Source organism: Chroicocephalus ridibundus, chromosome 9 (assembly GCF_963924245.1).
Source record: "Chroicocephalus ridibundus chromosome 9, bChrRid1.1, whole genome shotgun sequence".
Lineage (NCBI taxonomy): Eukaryota > Metazoa > Chordata > Aves > Charadriiformes > Laridae > Chroicocephalus > Chroicocephalus ridibundus.
The window spans coordinates 48,320,488-48,342,550 of NC_086292.1; the positions used below are offsets into that span (position 1 = coordinate 48,320,488).

At 43.8% G+C, this 22,063-nt stretch overlaps 1 protein-coding gene across 1 annotated transcript in view; it reads left to right on the forward strand.

Annotated features, from left to right (window-relative positions):
• SMAD3 (SMAD family member 3) overlaps positions 1 to 22,063 on the forward strand; it is a 77,520-nt gene that overhangs the window by 44,735 nt on the left and 10,722 nt on the right. The window contains exons 2-5 of the mRNA XM_063346210.1: positions 12,794 to 12,987; positions 13,866 to 14,000; positions 14,708 to 14,782; positions 16,608 to 16,658. Of these exons, the coding sequence (XP_063202280.1) occupies positions 12,794 to 12,987; positions 13,866 to 14,000; positions 14,708 to 14,782; positions 16,608 to 16,658 (455 nt within the window). The remainder of the gene's footprint in view (positions 1 to 12,793; positions 12,988 to 13,865; positions 14,001 to 14,707; positions 14,783 to 16,607; positions 16,659 to 22,063) is intronic.

The following is a 22,063-nucleotide window of genomic DNA, read 5'->3' on the forward strand; positions in this document are numbered from 1 at the left end:
GTGGTGGTCTTCATGTTGACCATGAAAGTGCTGTAGTGTCGCTGTGAGCTGTTAAGCAACCTTTTAGTGTTATTCTCATCTTGGCTATACCACAAAGATGGACAGATCTACTTGTACGGTTTTTGAAAACACTTTAGGATTTGACGAACTGAAAATGGTTTTGTCTTCTGTGGATTCCCCGTTCAGGTCACAGCAGAGGGATACTGGTCTGCTGCTGCAGGCCAGGAGGGGTCTCTCCTGTGGCTTTAAAGAGCTTCCAGTCTTTATCTAGCGTTACTGCTCAGGCCAGTACTCGAGAAGGTTGCCAGATGGCAAGGATGTGAGGGGAAGAGAGGCCTGTGTGGTTACAGGATGGGAGCAAAGAAGGAAGAGTTGTGCTCCCAAACAGCATTCCTTGCCCCTTTTGTGAGTGCCAAAACCACGCGCAGCAGTCCAGCCAGACTCCTGTGTGGCTGGCGTTAAAGGCACTGGCCAAGAGGGGCCAAAAAGAAAACGAGGAAGAAAAACATCCCTTGTTTCTGGAATTCTGCTCATCATTTTCCATAATTTGGCTGATAATGCCCGGCAGTGTCACTGTCACCCTGGACCAGCTGCCAAAGACACCAGGTTCTCGTTCCCCCTGCGTCACCCTGCCCTAATGACGTTGGACAGAGGACGATGTGAAGTTGGCGTGAAAATCAAAAGCAATTTTAAAATATGCTCTGGCTTTTTCAAGTACAAACTAATATTTACCTGCGAGTCTGCTTCCCTCCTTGTTCCCCTCCCCTTGGCAAGCTCTAGATCTGCTTCTAGTTTAAGCATTTATCCAGCGAGGTTCCCAGGATGTGAATATTAAATATTCTTTTTAATTTGGAGAGAGGGAAAGGGGAGATGACAACAGGAAAGCTACTTGAAGTGTGTCTCTGTTACTTAAATGTGAGTTTTGATGCAGTTGATATTTTCAGCTGTCCGTTATGGACACCTCATGGAAAACTTTTGAAAAACATCTCATTTGGGAAGAGTTCTGTCTCCTGTGGTGGTTGAAGGGTGACTTGTTTTCGTGTTGTTTTTTTTTCTGGACTGTTCTTTAATCACGTCTTTCTTCAGGTTTTTATTACTACTGACATTTACATAAAAAGAAGGTATTTGTTTATGTTGATTTCGGCTACTTGCTTTTTCCTGCTCCTTTTTATGTCCTACCAGCTGGATTTTCATGCAAGCAATGGTAATAATAAAACCTTTACAGGAAAGGTACTGTGCACGCACATGCTTGAGATCCTGTTTGGATGATAAGAATGACTTAGCGTGATGCTGATACGTGCCTTAGAGAACTGTTTGTTATTCATGCCACTGTGCTGCTCTCCCACACATCCTGCATTAGTCAGAGTTAAGCATTGAAATTATACATCCTTGCTCCCAGCCGTATCACCAGTGCCGAGCTGGTCCAGTTTAGGGCAGGGAAGAGTGAAGGATAGAGGGAAAACATCTGTGCTTGTCTTAGTGCTGCTTTCCTTCAAACAGATAGCGAGCGCTGCAGATCTTGGTGGGGAAAATGGCGCATCCTGATAGAGGGAGCAACAATACGAAAAAGTTTGATTTTTGGTGAGCAAGGGAGTTCCCCGTGCCTTGCAGCACGGGGAGAATACTCTTGCCCCCTGCCCGCCCCCGCCCCGCCTCGCCCCAGCGTTTTCTCAAAGTTTTTCAGTGTGCTTTTTTTAACATAATCTGTAGTTTAGGAAAGCAGAATTGGGTTTGCATGAATAAGAGAATTATCCTGGCTGGAGGGGATGGCTGAGGGAGTGACTTTCTCTTGCTGCATGGCACGTCGGTAGGCTGTGAGTGGTAGCCTGAAAAAAAAACCCTTTCAACCGATCTGTAGATTTACTAGAAGAAAGGAAGCTTTCAGGTAGGCCACATACACAGCTTCCTTTTTTGCTGTTACGAGTTTTTGGTGGGGGAAAAAAAAATATTTCAGCTGAAGCATTTTTCCCCTCTCTGGTACAAATCACCCTCTTCTCTTATTGTTTAGAAACAGTCCTCCAAAATAAAACTAACAAACCAAAAGCCGTAACACTACCTCTTCTCTTCCCTCACCCTCCTCAGATGTGTTGTAAAACCTGATTATGAGACAGAGAAGTTTACAAAGTTGTTCCTCCAAATACACACGATCTCTTGCAGAGTCTTGAGTCTCTGATTTCACTAGTAATTACAGACATAAGAGACTGTAAAATATTAACTTCTGTGGGCTTTTAATGAGGCGTTTCATCTTAAATCTGCAGCATTCCCCTAAGACATCACACTCTTTTAGGTTTACTTTTTAAGCTGGATTTCTCCTGCGTTGCTGGTGACTCATAATTAAGGAAGTCGGAGTTGTAAAATTAACACAGCCTTCTTCCACTACCCTTTTCACCTCTCTCACACGGCACACACCTTCTGTTAACTCCTTGTGGAAACTTCAAGGCTTGTTTTGGTAGCGGAGGTAGTTCTTTGTCATCGGGACCAAGGAGGAAAGTCTGTGAGAATCTGCTCTGTGATGAAATCCGCAGTCTGCACATGGGAAATGATTCATGCAGAACTGATTCATTAACAACTCGCAGGATGCCAGAGCGGGTCGGAGGCTGGGAAAGCTCGATCGGAAAAGAGAGGTGGTTAATTGTTGGGGAGAACGGGAGAGACTGAAGGCTAAGGAACGCAGACGAAAGTTTTTGTAAGCAAGCTGCGTTCTGTTTCAAGTTGATCAGTCTTAATGAAGAACAGGTCCTCATCACGGAGCCCGCTGAGCACATGTGTAGCTCTGCTGTGGAATGGGTCCCAAAGGACGTCCCTGCCGAGGGGCTCGGGTCGGGTCGGATGCGGGACGGAAGCGTGAGCGTTTGTGGGACCAGGTGCCCTTGTTTGTGGCGTGCTGCTAATTAGTACTCGTTGTGCAAATAATTATGTGTCTGAGTTGCAGTTAAACCAGCTTGAAAAGCAATACAATGTAGAGCCTGTGGAATTAATGGAAGACTTAAAAGGCCTGTGTAATTCAAGGAAAGTATCGATCTATGTCTGAAGTAAGCAAGTTGCTTTTGAAAATGGGAGATGGGCACTCTGGAAAATTTCACCCCACCCTGGATCTTGTTATCCATGCGGGGGAGGTACAAACACAGATGTCAAATCTTGAAATAGCTGCTTTTCAAATTACAGGAAAAGCAGCAACATTTTCACTATATAATAAAGAAAATAACAGCAATGAACCTCGAGTAGCCTCAAACTATTCCAAACAAGATAATTGGAGGCTGTAGCACTGTGTATTTTTAGTTGTATCTGCTATAAAGTAAACATGTTCTTTGCCCAGGACCACCAAAAATGTTTCCATAAGAAATGTTGGCTTTGTCCCAACTTGATAGAATGCACAAACATTTGTCTGAGAAGTCAGTTCCGACTCCTGGTATTTATATGAAGTTTCTGTTGAAGGCACTGGCGATTGTATATATTGTGAAGGAGAGTCCGAGCTCTTAAAACTGTCATTTTTCAGCACTCGCTATGATAATCACTTTTGCTTTTGTTAGCAGACATATATATTTGGGGCAACAGTTCTTGGTGTGAGACCTCTATCTAAACATCCTGCAGTACATTAGTTTCTTTTCTCTTTCAGCCATTAAGACATGTGTCCTTGGTTCTTTTGCTCGTGTTTTATTTGGGCTATACCGACAGCTGATGCTAATTTGCAGTGAAACTATGAAGATGTTTTCCTTACAGTATCAAGAAGATGCATGTTGAAGCTAGATAGTAAATCTAAATCAGTATAAGTACCATGGAAGCTAACAGAATAACTGAGTTTTAGGGCAGCTCTTAGTTTTCTTTTTCCATTGCTAGCAGGACTGTGTCCTCCAGTTTTTTAGTCTTTCTTGAAATACTTTTGTTTTGAATGCAGTCGGTGTTATGGAAGATTATCTGGATCTCTTCGGCATTTCCATCCATCCATTTTCTCCTTATGAAACTCCTCTGAACACACAAACACACAGACCCATCAGTATGCCTGGAATCTCCTCGGAGAGAGGAAGTTGCTGGTTCAGTTGGATGAAAGTGTGTTGGGTTTTGGATTTCATGATTGAAGTTAAACACGGGATTCTGGGAAGAAATGACGAGCTCATATGAGAAATGACTTTTCAAAAAGGCACACTCCTCTTGAGAGGCTGAGCTTCTTACTGTGTCTGTTTTCTCCACCCCCAGTCTCCTTAAGGCTCAAGCACAAGGAAATTTAGATGAGTCTGACACAGATTTGGGCAAATAAACTTTGCTGAAATAAATAAAAGAACTCCTTAGAAAAAAAGGATTTAAAATTCAAAGGAGTTATAAAAATCATACAAAAAGTCATGTTTGTTCCACAAAAGGTAGCTGGGAAAGGGTTTGGATGTGGTACCTTCAGAAGCACTTCTGGCCTCAGATTCCGCTCACATCCCTTATTCACTACCGATTTTTATTCATGGTAAATTAGTAGTCGTGAATTACCACATTCTTGGCAAAATAAAGCTTAGCCTACCACCCTCTTGCAGTAATAACCAGGATAGTTAGGGTGGTTTTTTCACCTTGCTTTGCTGACAGCTGTGGGCTTCCCCCGGGCAGAGGCGTACCATCGGAGACATCTTAACTGAATGATTTCTGCAGCACTTACTAAAACGGTCTGTCTTCAGTTTTATGCCTTGCTGGGGAATTCATTGCTTTTCCTTTGAAATGTCAGTAGTAGGAGAGTGTACGTTTTCTGAGAACTGCCATCCACCTTGCAAGTCCATGTGCAGTTGGACAAGTGTAGCTGGCAGAAATATTGGGATGTTTATTAGGAAGTTAGAACTGGTTTTGTGATTAAGCCTTAGTTAAGCATTAGGATATATTCTATGCTTTCTGGGGTGGCAGGGTGAAGGACGTGCGTGGTTGGGCCTCTGAAGTAGCTATCTTCTGTGCTACTGGCTATCAGAAAAAGAAGGAGGTGAAAGAGATGTAGGGGCATATAATTACAAACCGGCTAAAAATAGAGGAAAGGGAGCTGGGTTTGATAGCCAGGAGTCAATATCCTGTAGCTGTGGCATAAGCAGAAGTGGTGTAAATAACAGAGATCACTAAAAACTACAGAGGAAAAAATAGTTAGATCGTAATACTACATGACAAAACAAGATCTATCTGTAGCTTTAAAGAAATCTTGTTTAAACTAAGCTGTTATTTGCGTGCCAGCAGGGAGTAGAAGTGGACACAGCTCGGAGAAGAGAGCTGTGGAGTACAGGACAAGCAGAAGACGGCTTTAGAGAAGCAACAATGGACAGACAGTTTATGGTAAACCAATAAAACGTACTTATGTCTGAATCTGAAATTAGACTCTGAAAAATACGGTCTCAAGGCACCTGCTAAAGAGCTTAGCATTACTGGAATCTTAATAAATGACTCATGCTGTCATAATCTGATCCTGACATCAACTCTTCGTGCTGTATTTCTTCAGCTTTCGAGTGGGGGAAGGGGGAGTCTGCAAAGCCTTGGTAAAGACTGAGAGATGTAAATAGGCAGTAGGAAGCCCACACAAGGTACATTGGTAATTTCTGCATTGTCAGCTACTTTTCAAACCCAGAGCAAATGAGACTCGAGTAGAAGAATTTTGCAGCATCAGAAGAAATGGGAATTGCTCTTTACCTTTAAAATCTTTACCTGATGCTGTGGGTGGTAGGTTGTAGCAGTCTCTGTTCCAGACCTCATGGCCAGCAGATGCAGGGAGCTGTGCCACCCGCTGGCTGTCATCCTGTTCTTACCTGTAAGTACACACGCAGCGCTCTCCCCAAAGGCGCTGATAACCTTTGCACGGGTTCCCAGGCTTTGCCCATTGCTTCCTCTTCGTGCCTTTGCCGCGGTGCTTCTACTCCCGTTAGCAGCTCCTCACGAAGGTCAGAAGCATCTGAAGTCATCTGCCGTCTACAGCTGTCGGGGAGATGGGGTTTTCTTCTAAATCCAGAGGAGGACTTTAGTCCAAATGAGAGAGTTACCAGCACAAAAGCCGTGATCTTTGGTAGCATTAAGGGGATGATGAGCTCCTTATTCCTGGTGTTGGCTCTGACACAAACTTTTATTTTACTTTGAGAGAATCATTTAACTTCATTGCTTTAGGGGTAGTAAAAACTTACCCTCTCCATAGAGATGTGTTGCCAATCAGATGTCTGTGAATTCTTTTAATCTTCTATAAATTTAAGTGCTAAGTAGAAAGTATTAATTATTAGTTTCCTCCGCGGCGGTGTGATAATGTGCATTGCAAACCTCCATTCGACGCAGTTACTTCTATTTCTAGAACTTGAATGACAGTCCTGTTAAAACTGCACCAGAAATTGGAAAATTTAGTGATGCTGAGCAAATTGAGGGGAAAGAAATGGCAGGGGATCAGCTTTTGAATTACAAATGTGCTGCATAGGTCATTTTTTTTTTTTTATTCAGTGTTGTTCAGTTGGCCAGTATTCAGGGAAAGTTGAGATTTTATCCAACTTTTCAGTGAAGCCCTGTGGATATTGCAGTGCTCTGCGTGCAAAAGCCAGATTCTGCTACAAGAATAAATGCTTACTTTCCTGGGGTAGACCAGCTGCAGGGCCAGTAAGGAACTACTTAACGTGTTTTGTGCCTAAGAGAAAATCACAGCCTGTGGCCATAGTTCTTGGTGCATTTTAGAACACGCTGGCAACTGTATGGTTTTAAAAACCAGCTTCTGCTTGTGGTTTTTTAATAAGAACCCCTTGGAAATTCATAACTTAAACTTTTTCTTCCTGATTATTTTTCTCTTTTCCTTACCCCTTTTTTTGCACGTGCTGGTGTTACTTGAGCTTTCAGGCATTTTGCTCTCCTGGAGGATTAATGACAGGGATATAAAACTGATGGGCTTTGCAAACAGGAGCGTAAGTAGGTAAGGGGAGGGCATGGGTCTCAGAGTAAATCCGAAGATTTCCAACTTTGACAAAAATACCTGTAATACCTTACAGCTCATATCTCTCTGCTTAATTTGCACTACCGCGTTCCACTGATTTCAACTTTACTTTTAAAGAGGGAGAACGGGTGCAGGGAAGAGTTTTATTATCCATCTACAGGAAAGATATCTGCAAAAAGCTCAAAGACAAAAATAAATAACAAGTGCATGTTTTGAAGTGTGGGGATTGTTTTTTTTCTTTTCTGATTCAGGATCTTGCAAATTCATCAGGTTAGAACAAAAACAAAACAAAACCAAAAAACCCAACAACAACAAAACCCCAAAAACCCCACACACCGCCACCACCACCAAAAACAACAAAAACCCCAACCCCAAAACATCAATAACAAAAAACCCCAATCAGGCCTGGAAATCAAATTCCTGTATTGCAATGTAATGCTCTCCTATTTACTCCTCACTCTTTTTCAGAGAGTTACAGAGGATTGTTTAAAAAAAAAAAAAAGGTTTCAGTGTTTCTATCATCTTTTTTTCCTCCCTTCTCTGTTTTTGCTATTAAGAGTCACTATTGCCCTTTGTTCTTTGAGCAGCAGTGTTCTGGACAGTTCGGAGCAGCAGTTTCATGTGTTTAACTTTCCTTGTAACAGCATACGAGGATGGATCAATCCTAAAGGTGTTCAGCCTGAGGGTTTTTTTTGTTTGTTTCTTACGGACGCTGCAATGTTGTGCTGACCGTGCCTTGTGCTGTTGTGCAAGCAATTCAATTACCTGACTGCATTCCTGGAGTCTCCGTCTGTCTTTCCTCATTCAGTATTATTTTATCTCTGGTTATAACTGACGTAGGGACAGAATCACAGAATCACAGAATGGTTTGGGTTGGAAGGGACCTTAAAGCCCACCCAGTGGCACCCCCTGCCCCAGGCAGGGACACCTCCCACCAGCCCAGGTTGCTCCAAGCCCCGTCCAACCTGGCCTTGAACCCCTCCAGGGATGGGGCAGCCCCAGCTTCTCTGGGCAACCTGGGCCAGGGGCTCAGCGCCCTCACAGCAAAGAATTTCTTCCTCGGATCTCATCTAAATCTCTCCTCTTTCCATTTAAAACTGTTCCCCATCATCCTATTGCTCCTCTCCCTCATAAAGAGTCCCTTCCCAGCTTTCCTGTAGGCCCCCTTTAGGGACTGGAAGGGGCTCTGAGGTCTCCCCGGAGCCTTCTCTTCTCCAGGCTGAACCCCTCCAGCTCTCTCAGCCTGTCCTCACAGCAGAGGGGCTCCAGCCCTCTGACCATCTTCGTGGCCTCCACTGGACCCGTTCCAACAGGTCCATGTCCTTCTTGTGCTGAGGACTCGAGCTGCACGTGGTACTCCAGGTGGAATAACCTCTCCACTAGATACCTCTTGATCAGGTTTGAATGCACCATATTGTAAACCTCAAGCCTTTGGCTAACTTTTCCTTTGGCATCTTTTGCCAAGCTCTGAGCCTTCTGAGCTGTACCCTACATGCAGGATATGGGTGCACAGTCATTATCTTTATAGCTAACACCCGCAACACGGGCTGGGACAAACACGCTGTGAGGCATCAGTCTGCTCTCCGGCCCCAGCACAGCCACCCAGCAGCTCTGCTGGCCACCTAGTCGTCACTCGGGTGGGGAAGTGCTGGTGTCTGCCGTTCTTCACAATGGGCTGATCCTTGACATTGCTGAGCCGCTGTCATCCTCCTCTCTGCTTCTTCTTTGTCTTGTCACATCAGGATTTTGTTTTCCTGAATCACTCTTGAATTTGTTTCTTTGGTATAAACCCCTGCGAACTGGTATCAGCTCCGCAATCTCGCTGTGTTCTGGCTTTGTTTTTTATCTTGCAGGCTCTCATAACCTACATCCTCTCACACTCGCGGGCGGTGATAACTACAGCTCATCATATTTCCCTTAGTAAAAAGGCTTGTGGATCATAATATTTTCTCATTCTTATCCTGCAAGTTCAGGATACGATGTACCAGAACACCCTCTGGCACTGAGAGCCTACATCACCCGCTCGGTCTAAACATCGACGCTGTGAAAAGAAGGGCTCTTTACAGCCTTTGCTGTTTAATCCCGCCATACAGTATAGAGACACTTTGAAGACATAGCGTCCCACCGAAATAAATGGTGCTGCTTTTGGAGAGAACCATCCAGTACTGAACTTTTGGCCAAAGAAGCTTTGGTATTTTTAGAAGAACTCCTGTTAGGTAGTATGGAATAATAAATGTATCGAGTCAATTGTACAGGGAGAATCTGGTTAAAAGAAAGGTAAGAGGGAGGAAGAATTCAGTAGCCTAATAGAAATTTTGGTGCTTAGATTCTGCTAATTTTAATGAAGCCTGGATGTGCTGAGCTCTTGGGTGGTTTTTGGAATACTTCAGCCTTCAGGATCAGACTGTCCTTCAGAACAGGAGTAAGAAAGGGTAGAAGTTGTGCACCATGGAGTTTATTATCCGATTATTCTGTGTATGGATGTGAAAGAGAGACACCTGCTTGGGTCACTCTGGAGGACTGTGGACTCCAGAGGTGGTGTGCCAGTCAAAATGCATCCTCAGCTGTGGTGCGTGCTAACAAAATTGTACACTAAAGCATCTTGCACCAGCTTCTGGCTTTCATTAGGTTCCTTCAAGAACTGTTATGGCCTGCTAAACCCTGAAAAAGGCGATAGTCTTCTGCCAAATTAGAGACCTGAGCCAGTTTGTGGATTGATACTGGGGGGCAGGAGCCAACGAAGGAAGGAAGAAGATGAGATAGGGCAGGACTGTGGGAATGGGAATGTGTTGGACAGGAGGAAGACCATCTCACCAAGGCCGTGCTGGGCCCACGGCTTGGCACAGCTGCCTTTAAGACGTCAGCCTGCATCATTTGTGAGGTGACTGGCTACTCCAGCAGGTTCTTGTGCTTGATCAAGCGTTTGCATCTACGAATGGGCATTCAGTTAGCTAACAAAGATGTTGCAATGGACTGGGAATTGGAGTTCTGTATCTGCACAGAAGGCTGCCTTTAGTAGAGCACAGTGTTTGCTCATCTGATCTTGTGTCCCATCTCAGCCATGCCAGTTATTTGTTGATTTGGAGAAAAATATTCCTTGAGGGTTGAGGCAGGACAGCAGAAAGAAATAAAGCTGCCCTGTTGCTTACCCACGTTCCTCCCAAGAACATGCAGATGATGTTGTTTTGTCCTAAGTCCCGTAACAGAGAGCCGGAGGAGAGATTTCACAATCATAAAAATATAATTAGCTCCCAGGGCTTTGGGGAAATACAATTTCTTTTACCTTATCTTCTTACTGGGGGAGTGGGGAAGGCTATTATATTTGAAAATAAAGCATATGGCTCTGTCACTTTTGGGAAGTCTTTTTAGATAAGATTGTAGAGAAGTCTATCTCTTCTGCCTTATAGATGGCATTCGTGCCATGAGCAGTGGTAGGCAGCAAGCGCAACATGTTTTCTGCAGCGTGCGGTCTCTCCTGACAAAAATGAGCAGCTTTGATACTAGTGGTTGAGCTATGTTATGCTTTTAGGCTGTTTTTGTTTTAGATACCCACTGAGGCTGTCCAGGATTTGGGGGCTGCTCAGACAAGAGCGGCTTGATGTCTCTCTCCACTGTCTCCTGTGAGAACTTTGTCAGCAGAAGGGCTCTGTTAAGCTGGGTGACGAGGGCCCCTCCATCCAGAGAGTGAGTCAGGAATGTAGATGGACTGGCTCAGCTTTTGTAAAGACTTCATAGCTTTTACCAAGAACCCCAGGGTGATGGGAAGAAGTGCGCTTTACCTTCCGGCTGACTGGGAAGTTTGTTGTAGGTATAAAGGGTTTCTTCCCTTATAAGAGGGAGAGAAGCATCCTTGCGAGTAATCCCAAAGTCATACACACTTTGTGTTAGTGCCCCGCTCTCAGCTGCTAACCTCAGCCCAAGTGTCTGTGCTGCTGGGATGTCCATCCGTGCATGTATCCATGTGTACATCCATGTAGCCATCCATGGTGTAACCCGCTGCTGATGGGAACTGGGAAGAGTAAGAACATTTGCCACGGTTTATGTCTCCTGTGGGGTGCTCGGAATCATCTCTCTGAGGCTTCTTCTTTTTCCTTTACCCTCACTTGTTTCAACATAGTCTCTTTTTGTTAAATCTAGTGAATATTTTCGCGCTTTTGATAGATATTTTCAAAAATTTTCCACCCTGACAAGTTTAGGGGTCACGTAAGTCAGGTCTTGACCCCATTGAAATCAATACCAAGATTCCCACCTTCCACAGAAGATCAGTTCTAGGCACTGGCACCCTCCTCGTGAGTCTTCCAGCTGGGAAGACTGATTTCTGCTTTCCTGTCCTTGGAAGGAGCTTGGCATAACAACTCACTTGGAGAATGTGCCAGATACTCAGCTGGTTGGTCACCCTGTCACAGAGCAGTCTGAAGAGTGAAGTCTGAAGAGAATGCGTGACCCGTAAATAACAGGCATAATACGAAGAAATACATACTATAAATACACACTATAGATAATAACTGTAGGCGTTGTGCATTTTTGAGGGCTGTAATAAACTTGCAGGTTTTAGATGTTTTGTAACCTGGACCACCAAGTCCCTCAGTGGTGGCAGAGACTCCTCATATGCTTCATACGTAACAGTTATGCGACATGTTTTCCTGCTCCCCTGAATCAAGCGCTCGTCAGCAATAGCTCGAGTTGGTTGGGTTTTGCCTTCCTCTGTGGTAGCAGTGTTTTCAAGAGGTGCGCGTGTTACCAAGCTCTGCCAGAGAAGCTTTTGGGAAAACTCTCTTAGGGCAGGCAAGACTAGCGCAACCGCCGTTTGAATAATTGTTTGTGTGGTTTGGTTTGGTTTGGTTTTTCGAGATTGGCTGCCAATACAAAGAACCAAGGAAAATAATTCCAAGTAAAATTTCAATTTTCTTTTTTTTTTTTTTTCTTTGACAAATTGAAAAAATAGATATATTTCATGTCACCAAACTCCTGAAGTGTTTCATTTCGGTCATTAAGAAAAGCAAGGGAAATGAAGGGTTAGACTTGAAAGAAAGTGCCTGGGGGGCAGTTCCCGTTTAGGGGCTGAGGGAGTGGAGCCCTCATTCGGGATGGAGGAGACCCTGCTCCAACTCTTTCTTCTGCTGGGGAGGATCAGAACACGTTTGTCTTGCTTCCCAGGAAGGTTTGCTAGGAACAGGCTGTTCTGGGCGGAGGATAAGATTAGGTGAAAAATGAGTTGGAGGAGACAAAAGTAAGCAATGCTGAAAAAAACTATTTTTTGCTTTCAAGCTGCAGTTTGGAAAATGAAACCGGCAGCCTTGCTTGTTTGTCATGTTTGTGAAGACCGTTTAAAGAAAAGGTATCTCTAGTAAATTTTTGGATGAGTCATGTCTCTCTGTATTTTAAAAGTCCCGTTTTATTAGCCCGTATTTTAAGATGTAATCCCTTCATGTGCACAGCATGAATTGTAGAGAGCTGCGCGAATGGCCTGTTCGTTAGGACGCACATAGATGCTTCAGAAGTACCGCTAAGTTGATGTAGTCCTCCTTGCCGGAGCTCTTGTCGTTGCCTCCAAATTAACCTCTCTTCAGAAAATTAATAAATCCAGAGCAGGGCTGTTATATAAAAGAAACGCTTTACAGTTTTCAGGGATAACTTCTTGGCCTGAAGCCCGGAACCGGGATGCCTCCTTGCAGCGCTGTCTCAGCGGGCTTTGGTGACTGGCACCTTCAGGGACTGCGTCAGGACGCTATGTTCGCTGGGCAGCCCGTGCGTTGAGCCTCCTGCTGACATCGGCAGTCTTCACGATAGGTTCCCCTGCGTGGCGTCAGGTGGGATGTGGTCAGTGCTGCACGTGTGTTAACGCCAGTCTAAATTGCTATCGTCCTTGTGTTCTGAGTGCAGATCATTAGATGGCCGGCTGCAAGTATCTCACCGGAAGGGTCTTCCCCATGTGATCTACTGCCGGCTGTGGCGGTGGCCGGACCTTCATAGCCACCATGAGCTGCGTGCCATGGAGATGTGCGAGTACGCCTTTAACATGAAGAAGGATGAAGTCTGTGTGAATCCTTACCATTACCAAAGAGTGGAAACCCCAGGTACTGCTGGGCCTGCGTGTGGGTACCTCAGCTGCTCGGTAGGGAAGGGTAGGGATTTGTAAGTGCATTTCAAACTTGAATAAAGCAGCAGGCGTAGGGTTTTAAAACCAAAGTGTATCTATTATTGATGGTAATCTCTTACTGTACGCAGTAGAATAATTTATGAATCTGCACTCAAGGGGGAACTACCATTTTAAATGGATAAAATCCAAGTCGAGCAGGCTGCATTGTTGCCAGGTTCCTAATGCGGCGTTGTGTGCACGTAAACAACTCACACATGTAGTAGATACAAGTATGAACTACGGCAGTGTTCTGTGCATCCCTAATTGTTGGTATTAAATTAAGGATAAACTTACTGTGAAGTTGAAGCGGATCTAAGAATAGCTCCCAACGCAAGTGAGCTTCCTGTTCTGAAGTCTCCTCCTGCCTCTCAGAGAGACTTTCATCTGGAACTGCAGATAGTTCTGCTGCGTGTCAGTACAAATCTGCAGAACCAGTCTGGATGTTTATGCTAATCTTTCCTTGCTGGTTCATTTTATGTGAAATTTATTCCTTTTGAATTATGTGGTGTAATTTCTCCTACATCGTTTTTCTAGAAGACCTGTTTCTTTGCCTTAGAAGGGGCAGACAGACGAGGTGTGTTCAGATAAGCACGTATCCCGTCCCCAGCTGAGATATGTTAAGAATAGCATCTTTAACTGCTGCTGTTATTTCAGAAGCAAGTATCAAATTGTGTCCCTTAATTAGCGACTTTGGTGTTGCGTGTATTTAAGGGTGTTACTCCAAACTGGTTTCTCTTCATTTTCTAGGGTTTCAGTCATTTTATTTTAAAGCTATTAACATTGGTGTTCTATTTTTTTCCCTTCCCATTTGTGCAGTGTTACCTCCAGTGCTGGTGCCTCGGCACACAGAGATCCCAGCTGAGTTCCCACCGTTAGACGATTATAGCCACTCTATTCCAGAGAACACTAACTTCCCAGCAGGTATCGAGCCACAGAGCAACTACATTCCAGGTACTGTATATCTTCCGTACAGCAAGCGGAGGGAAAAGGGTCATATTGCACAGTGAATCGTGTCTATGTATGCCGGACTGGATGACTGAGAAGTCTTTCTTTCCATCATTACTATGAAGTTAAGGAGTGGGAACCTATACAAAAATAGCTGAGAGCTGTAAACGTAGACACACAGAGTGCTGTTTATAGTTTTGTTTTGTTTTATTGTCTTTAAACTCACCTCTTCCCTTCAGTAGTACATCCTCAGTTTATTGTGGAATCTAAAGCTGAATGTTCCATTAACAACTTTAGATTTGAATGACATTCAGCCATTTTAATTTGAGTAAAACTCTCTAAATTTCTGATGGAATTGAGCTCTTCTATTTATGTATCTCTTTTACAAGCAATTTACACCTTATTTGCATGGACGAGCTATGCAGCTGCACACCAGGAAAGGAAAAATATGTGGACAGAAAACCATCCACATGGCTTAAAGTTTTATGGGACTGAAAATCCGGATTTTTTTTGTTTCCCCCTCCTCTGTTATTCACAAATATGATGTGCCTATAGTCCTGGTTGTGCCAGCTCCTCCTCTCAGCAGCCTGAGGAAGAAAAGTAATAAAAAAGAAATTTAGCTCCTTGCGAATAACAAAGTAAATGTTTTTGGTGTCTAAAATCCAGACTTTTCATCCCATCACAATGACAGTATGATCATTTTATGCTTCTAGAGACACCTCCTCCAGGCTATTTGAGTGAGGATGGAGAAACCAGTGACCACCAGATGAACCCCAGCATGGATGCAGGTAAGTCCTTTTTTGCCATTTGCTGCAGTTTTCTAGGTCATATCAGAGACTCTTTTTAAGTTTTTCTTTGGGGCGCTGAAGATCAGACGGTGGTTTGAGGTACTTTATCCCTGTAGGAGTGCAAATGGAGCCTGACATCTCATGTAAAGCACAGGGCCGTATGTTTTAGAGCTGCTGGTGAAAGGTACGACGTGTTCCTTTTCTTCCCAACATCAATTTAAATACTTCTAAGGAGCCTGAAAGAGCGGAGACACATCTAAGGATGATAGTTTGTGTTGTATTTGCATCCATGCATCTGTATCCATGTGAAAATTTTGCACGTAGCTGGCACTTTTATACAGAGGCGTTTTTCTGGTCGTTTTGTTGTTTGCATACTGAAATGTCCAGTTTAACTATATTTGAAATGATCACTTGGAGATTTGCTTTTAAATGGGTTTAGTGGATACATCCCAAAGAAAGTGGCACGTCTGGGTTCTCTCTCGTTGCCAAGAAAACAAGTAATCAGGTTTAGAATGAGAAGCCGTAGTATAACCTGTACCAGCACTTTAAAATATAACATGCAGGTCTCGTCTTTCTGGGAGTAACTTGGCAGACTCTCAGGGAGTTTAAGGCATCTTGTCGATCTGAGTGGTGTCACTGCTTGTGAGTAAGAACCTCTGAATCACACTTCCAAATTCATAAAACTTTTGCTTGAAAAGCAAAATCATGTCCTTGGTTAGAAGTGCTGAGGCTTTACAAGAGGGATATGCAAATACATTACACTTAAATAAAGATAAATATGCGGAACCTAATTGATGCAAATACTGCACACAGATATCTTGGTTTCTGTGCATGTCTTCAGCCGTAGAGCTTACGTGGGATTCTAAAAGAGGGATGACTGATTTGCAGTCTTTCACCGCAGTTATACAGATGGAGGAAGGCAGTGTGGGTTTGTTTGTCTACATCAAACGTAAGCCCATTGACACAAACCATTTTAGTGCATACAATTATTGGTAATGTGGTTGACGTGTGGAATGTATGTATGGCTTTTTGGAAAGTGGGCGGGAATAGGATTCGCCTGGAAGATGCTATAAATACCCAGTTTAGGTTTAAATGCTGTATCCCTTCAGTTCTCATGGACTTCTCTCTTTATAGAAAACCCCCAAATTTTAAAGAAACAAGCCAGACTCAGTTTGAGAGGAAAAGTAAAAATGGGCTATACCACCTGTCTGCATCCAGGTAGCCTCCAGAGACTGTGGAAATTGCCCTGGACATCCAAGTGCAGATGTTTTAAATATATGCGCAAAATTTGTGGACCAAATTGAAATGATTGGGGATAAAATACTGACAGTTGTTTGGTCAGCTCTGTTTAGCTTGATCCAATGCTCCATTGTCCCAAAACCAGTAGGATTTGTTGATATCAAGTGGTATGTTTTCAACTGTTATGTTTTATGCTTAGCAATGTAAAATCAAGCTCGTAAACGTCCATCTAATTCGGTTTGATTGTTGCTGTCATGAGGGTACATGGAGTTTTGATAACTGCAAGTGGAAGTAAAACAGAAAACTGCATGCTCGGTTTTGAAAATGAATGGGTTAAGCTTAAGTGAATGCATTATGAGGATGCTAGGCATTATTGCAGATGGAGGAAGTTGATATCATAAGTAATAGCATTTGGAAGCTTATGTAAAGAGTAATCAACATCAGAGAAGCTGCTGGTGTCACAAAAGAGACTTACGTGAGAAGTGGGTTATCCCTCCAACAAGCCTGGGCAGCACTGAAGATTTTTCTGCAAGCGCTTTTCCTTGTACAGATGCCGTACTAATCATTTTAATGTCTTGCTTTTCAGGTTCTCCAAACTTATCACCAAACCCTATGTCTCCAGCACATAATAATCTGGGTAAGCATGTGATCTTGAGAACCGTGTGTAATTACAGGCAAGATAGCGACATTTTAATGATGATGATATTTCTTGAGGTTGCGGGCTTTTGATGGGGTTGTGATCACTGTTGATGTTCCTTTCCGCTAATCCTCTTTACTGTGATAACAGTGGTTCACAGGAACTTTATATGAAGTAAAGAAATCTGAACTTACATCAGAGAGGTCAAGAAAAAAATGAGAAATGTTGGCAGACAAATACCAGAAAAAAAGAGTGAAGGACTGCAGCAAAAATGCGCTTTTTTTTATTACATGAGTTTGCAAGGAATACGTCTGCCTGTTTTGCTGGTGTTCTTACATTTTTAAAGGAAACAGCTTGAGGTTAAATTTTGTCTCTCGGAAAGTTACTTTGTAAATTTGTAGTGCTTGCTGGTGTCTTTTACAAGGTACCAGAATGCCCTGCAATTTTTTTATTTTTATTAACTTGGTGTTACATTCATAATTGGGCAAGCGCTGCTATCCACATGTTGTGGGCAGGGGGCTGAGGCTCACAGAATGGATTTGCCTGCTCTGCTTCGCCAGCTCAGGCAATCCTCTGCCTCATTGCAGGGCAGCAAATGCATGACATCCTCACGTAAACCCAGCTCAGGAGCAAATCCACGTCCCCAGCAGAGCGAGTGTGCACTGTCACAGCACAGACAGGCATGGCCTCGAGGGTGGCAGTGGCTGGGGACTCCTAACGAAACTACGAGTGCTGGGATGGTGTCAGACCCCAGGGAAGGTCTGCCTGGGGCATCCCTAGACCGCACAGGGATAAAGCAGCTCAGAGCCCTCAAGTCCCAGTGCCCTAAACCACTGGAACAACTGATGGCCCAGGCGTGTAAGTTATTATAGCATGAAGAATCGGGCATGGTCTGAGCAGAGCAAAGGGGAGGAGGTGAGTTGGTTGGTGCTCCGTCCTGGGGGACGAGAGCATAATCCAGTCCTAACAGGCCACAGCTGTCACTGATTCATTCCATAACCTGTAGACAGTAAATAGGAGGAATGCTGGAGAAGAAAGAATAGCAGTTGGACCTTTGCCTTTACCTTACCTGTTAGAGGTTTTGTGGCTATCTCTGAACCTCTGTTATCTTCTCAAATTGGTCTACCTTTTATTCTCATACCTGCAGACATAAAAAGTCTGATCCTCATCAGTCTGAGCTCTTACCCTGTTTGAAATTGCTCTCAACGGTCTGTCATAAAAAGCACTCATAGCTCTGGCTAGCTGCAGGATCAGTTCTCTGAATGTTCATTAAGCCAGCAGACAGAGGCCACTTGAGATTACTCTTGAATAACCATAGCCATAAAGTTTACATATGCTTTTAATCCTGGCACAGGGTACTTTGACACTGCTCCAAAATTTGTCAGTCATTGGCTGACTTGTGGATATCTTGGGGCTGCTGAAGGGGGGGATTTCTTGTCTCTTCTGGGTTTTTGCCTTTTTTTTTTTTTTTTTTAAAAGCATGGAATATATTGCCACAGTGCCACTAAATTTTAAAGCCCAAGAAGAGGCTGTTAAAGCCTAAGAAGAGAATACATGGCTGACTTACATTTATTTCCTTCTTTCCTTTTTTTTTATTTGAATCCGTTACGCTCCAGTGTGCTGCCTAGGAGTTGATGAGAATTTGTAGCTTTTTTTTTTTTTTCAACCTAAAAATAAAAAGCCAATTACATGTAACAAAACCAACCTGGCAAGTTGACTGTGGCATCTGCCTTACATAAGGAAGAAAAGAGTTTCTAGGAAAGAGGCCCCAGTTCGTATCCTTTCTAACAAGGACACTGGATGTTACCAGATGCTGCGTAGCTGATGGGCCTGTCAGATGTCTAATGTGCTGTCTGGTGACAAAAACTAAGTAGGGGCAGGTGGAGCTGGGTAACCACAAGGAATCTCTTTGTAGTCCAAGGAGCAGACATCAGAAAAGCATTTTAACTTACCGGCATTAAAAGATACCTTTAAGTTTTGCAAACCAAATATTTATTGCTCTTAGGCAAGAGGTTACACAAATTAAGAACTTCTTGTCTCTTAGGAAATTTATTGTAAATTTTTGCCTGTGAGGAAGCTGCAAAATAATAAATGAGATGGCCTGTAGCTGGGCAACTCTTAAAACTGTCAAATGACAAAATTGTGCCGTGTAGATGGCATATCTAAAGTAAGGAGCTGCTGATAGCAGTGTAGGTGAAAGCAGCAGCAGACCTTCAGCCTGATGGTCTCCAAGGCCAGGCTGGACAGAGCTTGGAGCAGCCTGGTCTAGTGGGAGGTGTCCCTGCCCAGGGCAGGGGGTGGAATTAGGTGATCTTTAAGGTCCCTTCCAGCACGAACCATTCTGTGATTCTATGGTCTCTGCCGCCCAGAAGGGTTGCACAGAAGGCTGTGAGAGCAGAACTTCTTCTCAGCTTTGCAGGTTCTCTCTCCAGTTGGACAGAAGTTCATTGGTAGCCGCTGACCTGCAGAGCTCCTGCTTTTGCTGTGCTCTACGATTCTGTGGATAAACAAGAACACTCCATTGTCTAGGGCTGTACTTGGATCTGCAGAAGTTTTGTCAGACTTTCTCTGTATGTTTGTTAAGAAAATAGAATAGAAATTTAAAAAACACACCAGTGTGTTATGAGGAAAACTCTCAGCCAGCTCTCAGCAGTGGAATGTGGTGGAGTTTTGCAGTTTTGCTATCAGGAAAGTAACGTCACAGTATTGATGATCGTTTACGTGACCAGAACTACCTGAAACTTCTCAGACAGTTTACTTTGTGTAGGCTGAGCTTTGGACTTAAATCCCATGGCCGTATTCCAGAGAACTACAAAGGGAATAAACTAGCATGAGGCAAACCGACTAGGGCAATAGAGGCAAGGTTTGTTTGAGGTGCAATGTATGTATTTCAGCATAAAGGTGTACGACTGTAGTGCAGGATTAAAGGAATTGAAGGAGTTTCATCTTTCCATTCACAGGCACAAAAGTGTTGCAAGGTAACGTAGTGGGATTTTTTTTTTTCCTCCTTTCAGCTCATGCATTTGAATTGGTAGCATTCTAGTTTTGGTCCATACTTCGAGTTGTCAAATTTTCAGTTGTCAAACACAAGCTTTCTATGGAAGTTATAGATATCCAATAATCTCTCCTCTCTGACTGAAATATGAACTGGGGAAAATACAGAAAACAACCAAAAAGAAAGGAGAGTTGCCAGCATTATGTGGACACTCGGAATGAAGTCAGGGAGTTTACGCTGGCCAAGGGCCAGGCCTGAGGTCGCATGTGTATTGTTATTTTGGAGCGAGGCAGTCCCTTGGTGTACAGGAAATCCATTGTCAGTGTTTGCCCCCCACAGAAGACTTGACGCAAGAGCTGGAAGTGGACTAAGTACATACCCTATGGTCAAATCCAGCAGTACCATAAGCCTCGGTTACTCTCGGGGTTGAAACACGACTTCCCAAAGCAGGGAAAAGACAGCCCTTCCCAGAGCGCAGCGGGGAGGGGTGTGTGCACACCGGTTTATCTTTACCTTTTGGAGGAGGGAGTTAGAATTAATGCGGCTGCAACTAATGCAGTTGGATGACATATATCGGTAACTTCTGATACACGTTATATCAGTAACTTCCGATAGCAAATGCATGAACTGGAACTAGGATAACAACCGCACTTACGCTTAGAGCACACACTGTAGAGCGTGCAAAGCAGCTAGCAGATTTCTTTTCCTCTGCAGCTGAACAGATAGTACTTTCATCTTGTAGGGAAGATGCAACATGGGCGGCATCCCAAGACTCAGCGGACACTTGTGAAAGCAAAGCTGGAGGGAGTCACGGTTGAACTTGTATGGAGACGATACCGGCAGGATTTGCTTGGGTTTAATGCATCGTGGTTTTGTTGATTGTGCACCCCCTCCGGATTCTTTGGCTTTAGCAGAGCTACATTCTCTTGCTTTTCCACAAACAGTAAATCCATGAATTGAAAATGAATATTCAGGACAGCTCTAACACAAGAGGTAACTCGCCCATCCCATGACAGCTTAAGCTGAAGCCTAAGACCACAAATCACAGGAGGAAGCAGCATCATTAAAAGCTTGGTTGCATTTTTTAGAGACAAGTTTTTCTTCAAAATAAGATTCGTTGGTTTGTGTCTTTCCTCAAGTTGCAAATAAGCTGAAAATAAAATTTCTGTACGTCCTTCAGTGGGGAATCCGCAGTTCCCTTGAGTCGCAACCAAGCGGAGGTGGTTTCTGAAGGAAAGGACCACAAAACCAGAGAGAGCAACACAGGCTTCGGTGTTTTTGTAACTTGAGTAGCACCGATCTGAGGACATGACTTAAGGATCAACAAAAGTTGATTTGATTTTTCTGGAGCTGAGCAGCCTTTCAATTAGAAAGGCGCTTGCTGTGGAATAAGCACAGTCGTGTGGAGCACAGTCTGTTTTCTGAAGTGGGCGGACACACCTTGAGAGGCTGTGCTTAGTGCTGGTGTTCACTGTACCTCTGTACAAATTGCACTGGAGACCTGCGAAGGCCGCAGTCACGTACGGTGTGTGCCGGTAACTGATGAAGTGGGGCTGGTGTTGGAGAAATCTGCCTGATGTGGCAGTTTCCAGTGGGACAACCCAATATGTCACACAAGAGGAAAAGGCAGGGACAGTAAACTGGTGTGACTCCTGGATGTGTTCAGTATCAGCAGTGCATATCAGGAGAGGGGCTTGCCTTAAGCTATAAAATTGTTAAATTGATGCGGTGACCTCTGTTCTCTTGAGCTGCCTTCGGTTAGCTTTCGCTGTGAGCATTATGTCCTTCTCTGTAAGAGGAAGATAAGCTTTTTCTTTTGTCGGTGCGTGTCGAGGAGAGCAGGAACATCAGGCTTTGCTTGTGATAGAGGATTTTTCTTCTGGATGATATACTTAAGGAAAAGAGAGACTGTGAAAGAAGCCGGGAATGGGTATATGCTCCAAAATTCACAGACTTTGAAGATCTGCTAAGGATTACAGAGTTCCCCAGATTATTCAATGCCTTATTTGCTGTCAGCAAAGCTTGGAACAAAGCAGAAACCAGAGATTTTTTTCTGATTATCAGCTACTTTGGGAACTCAGACGCCACAGTACTGGAGAGGAAACCAGCATGTCTTTTGGCTGAAGCCAGGCTGCTTCAACCTGTTTCTAGAGGTTATGGAGTAACAGCAGGTACCACATGAGAAACGACTCTCAAACCTCTGTAGAGACACCCTCTTTGGTGGGAGAAGAGGCTGGGATGCTAAAAACCTGTCTTTGATTTTTTTTTTTTTTTTTTTTTTTTGACCTGGTCTTTTAAGCCCCGAATTTGCCTAAGCCTTGCAGGAGCAACAGATGGGAAAAACTATGGAAAAAGCTGGTTTTTGCTTCTTGATGTTAACTCTTTGGCCAGATGGGAAGCTGTTTTGTTC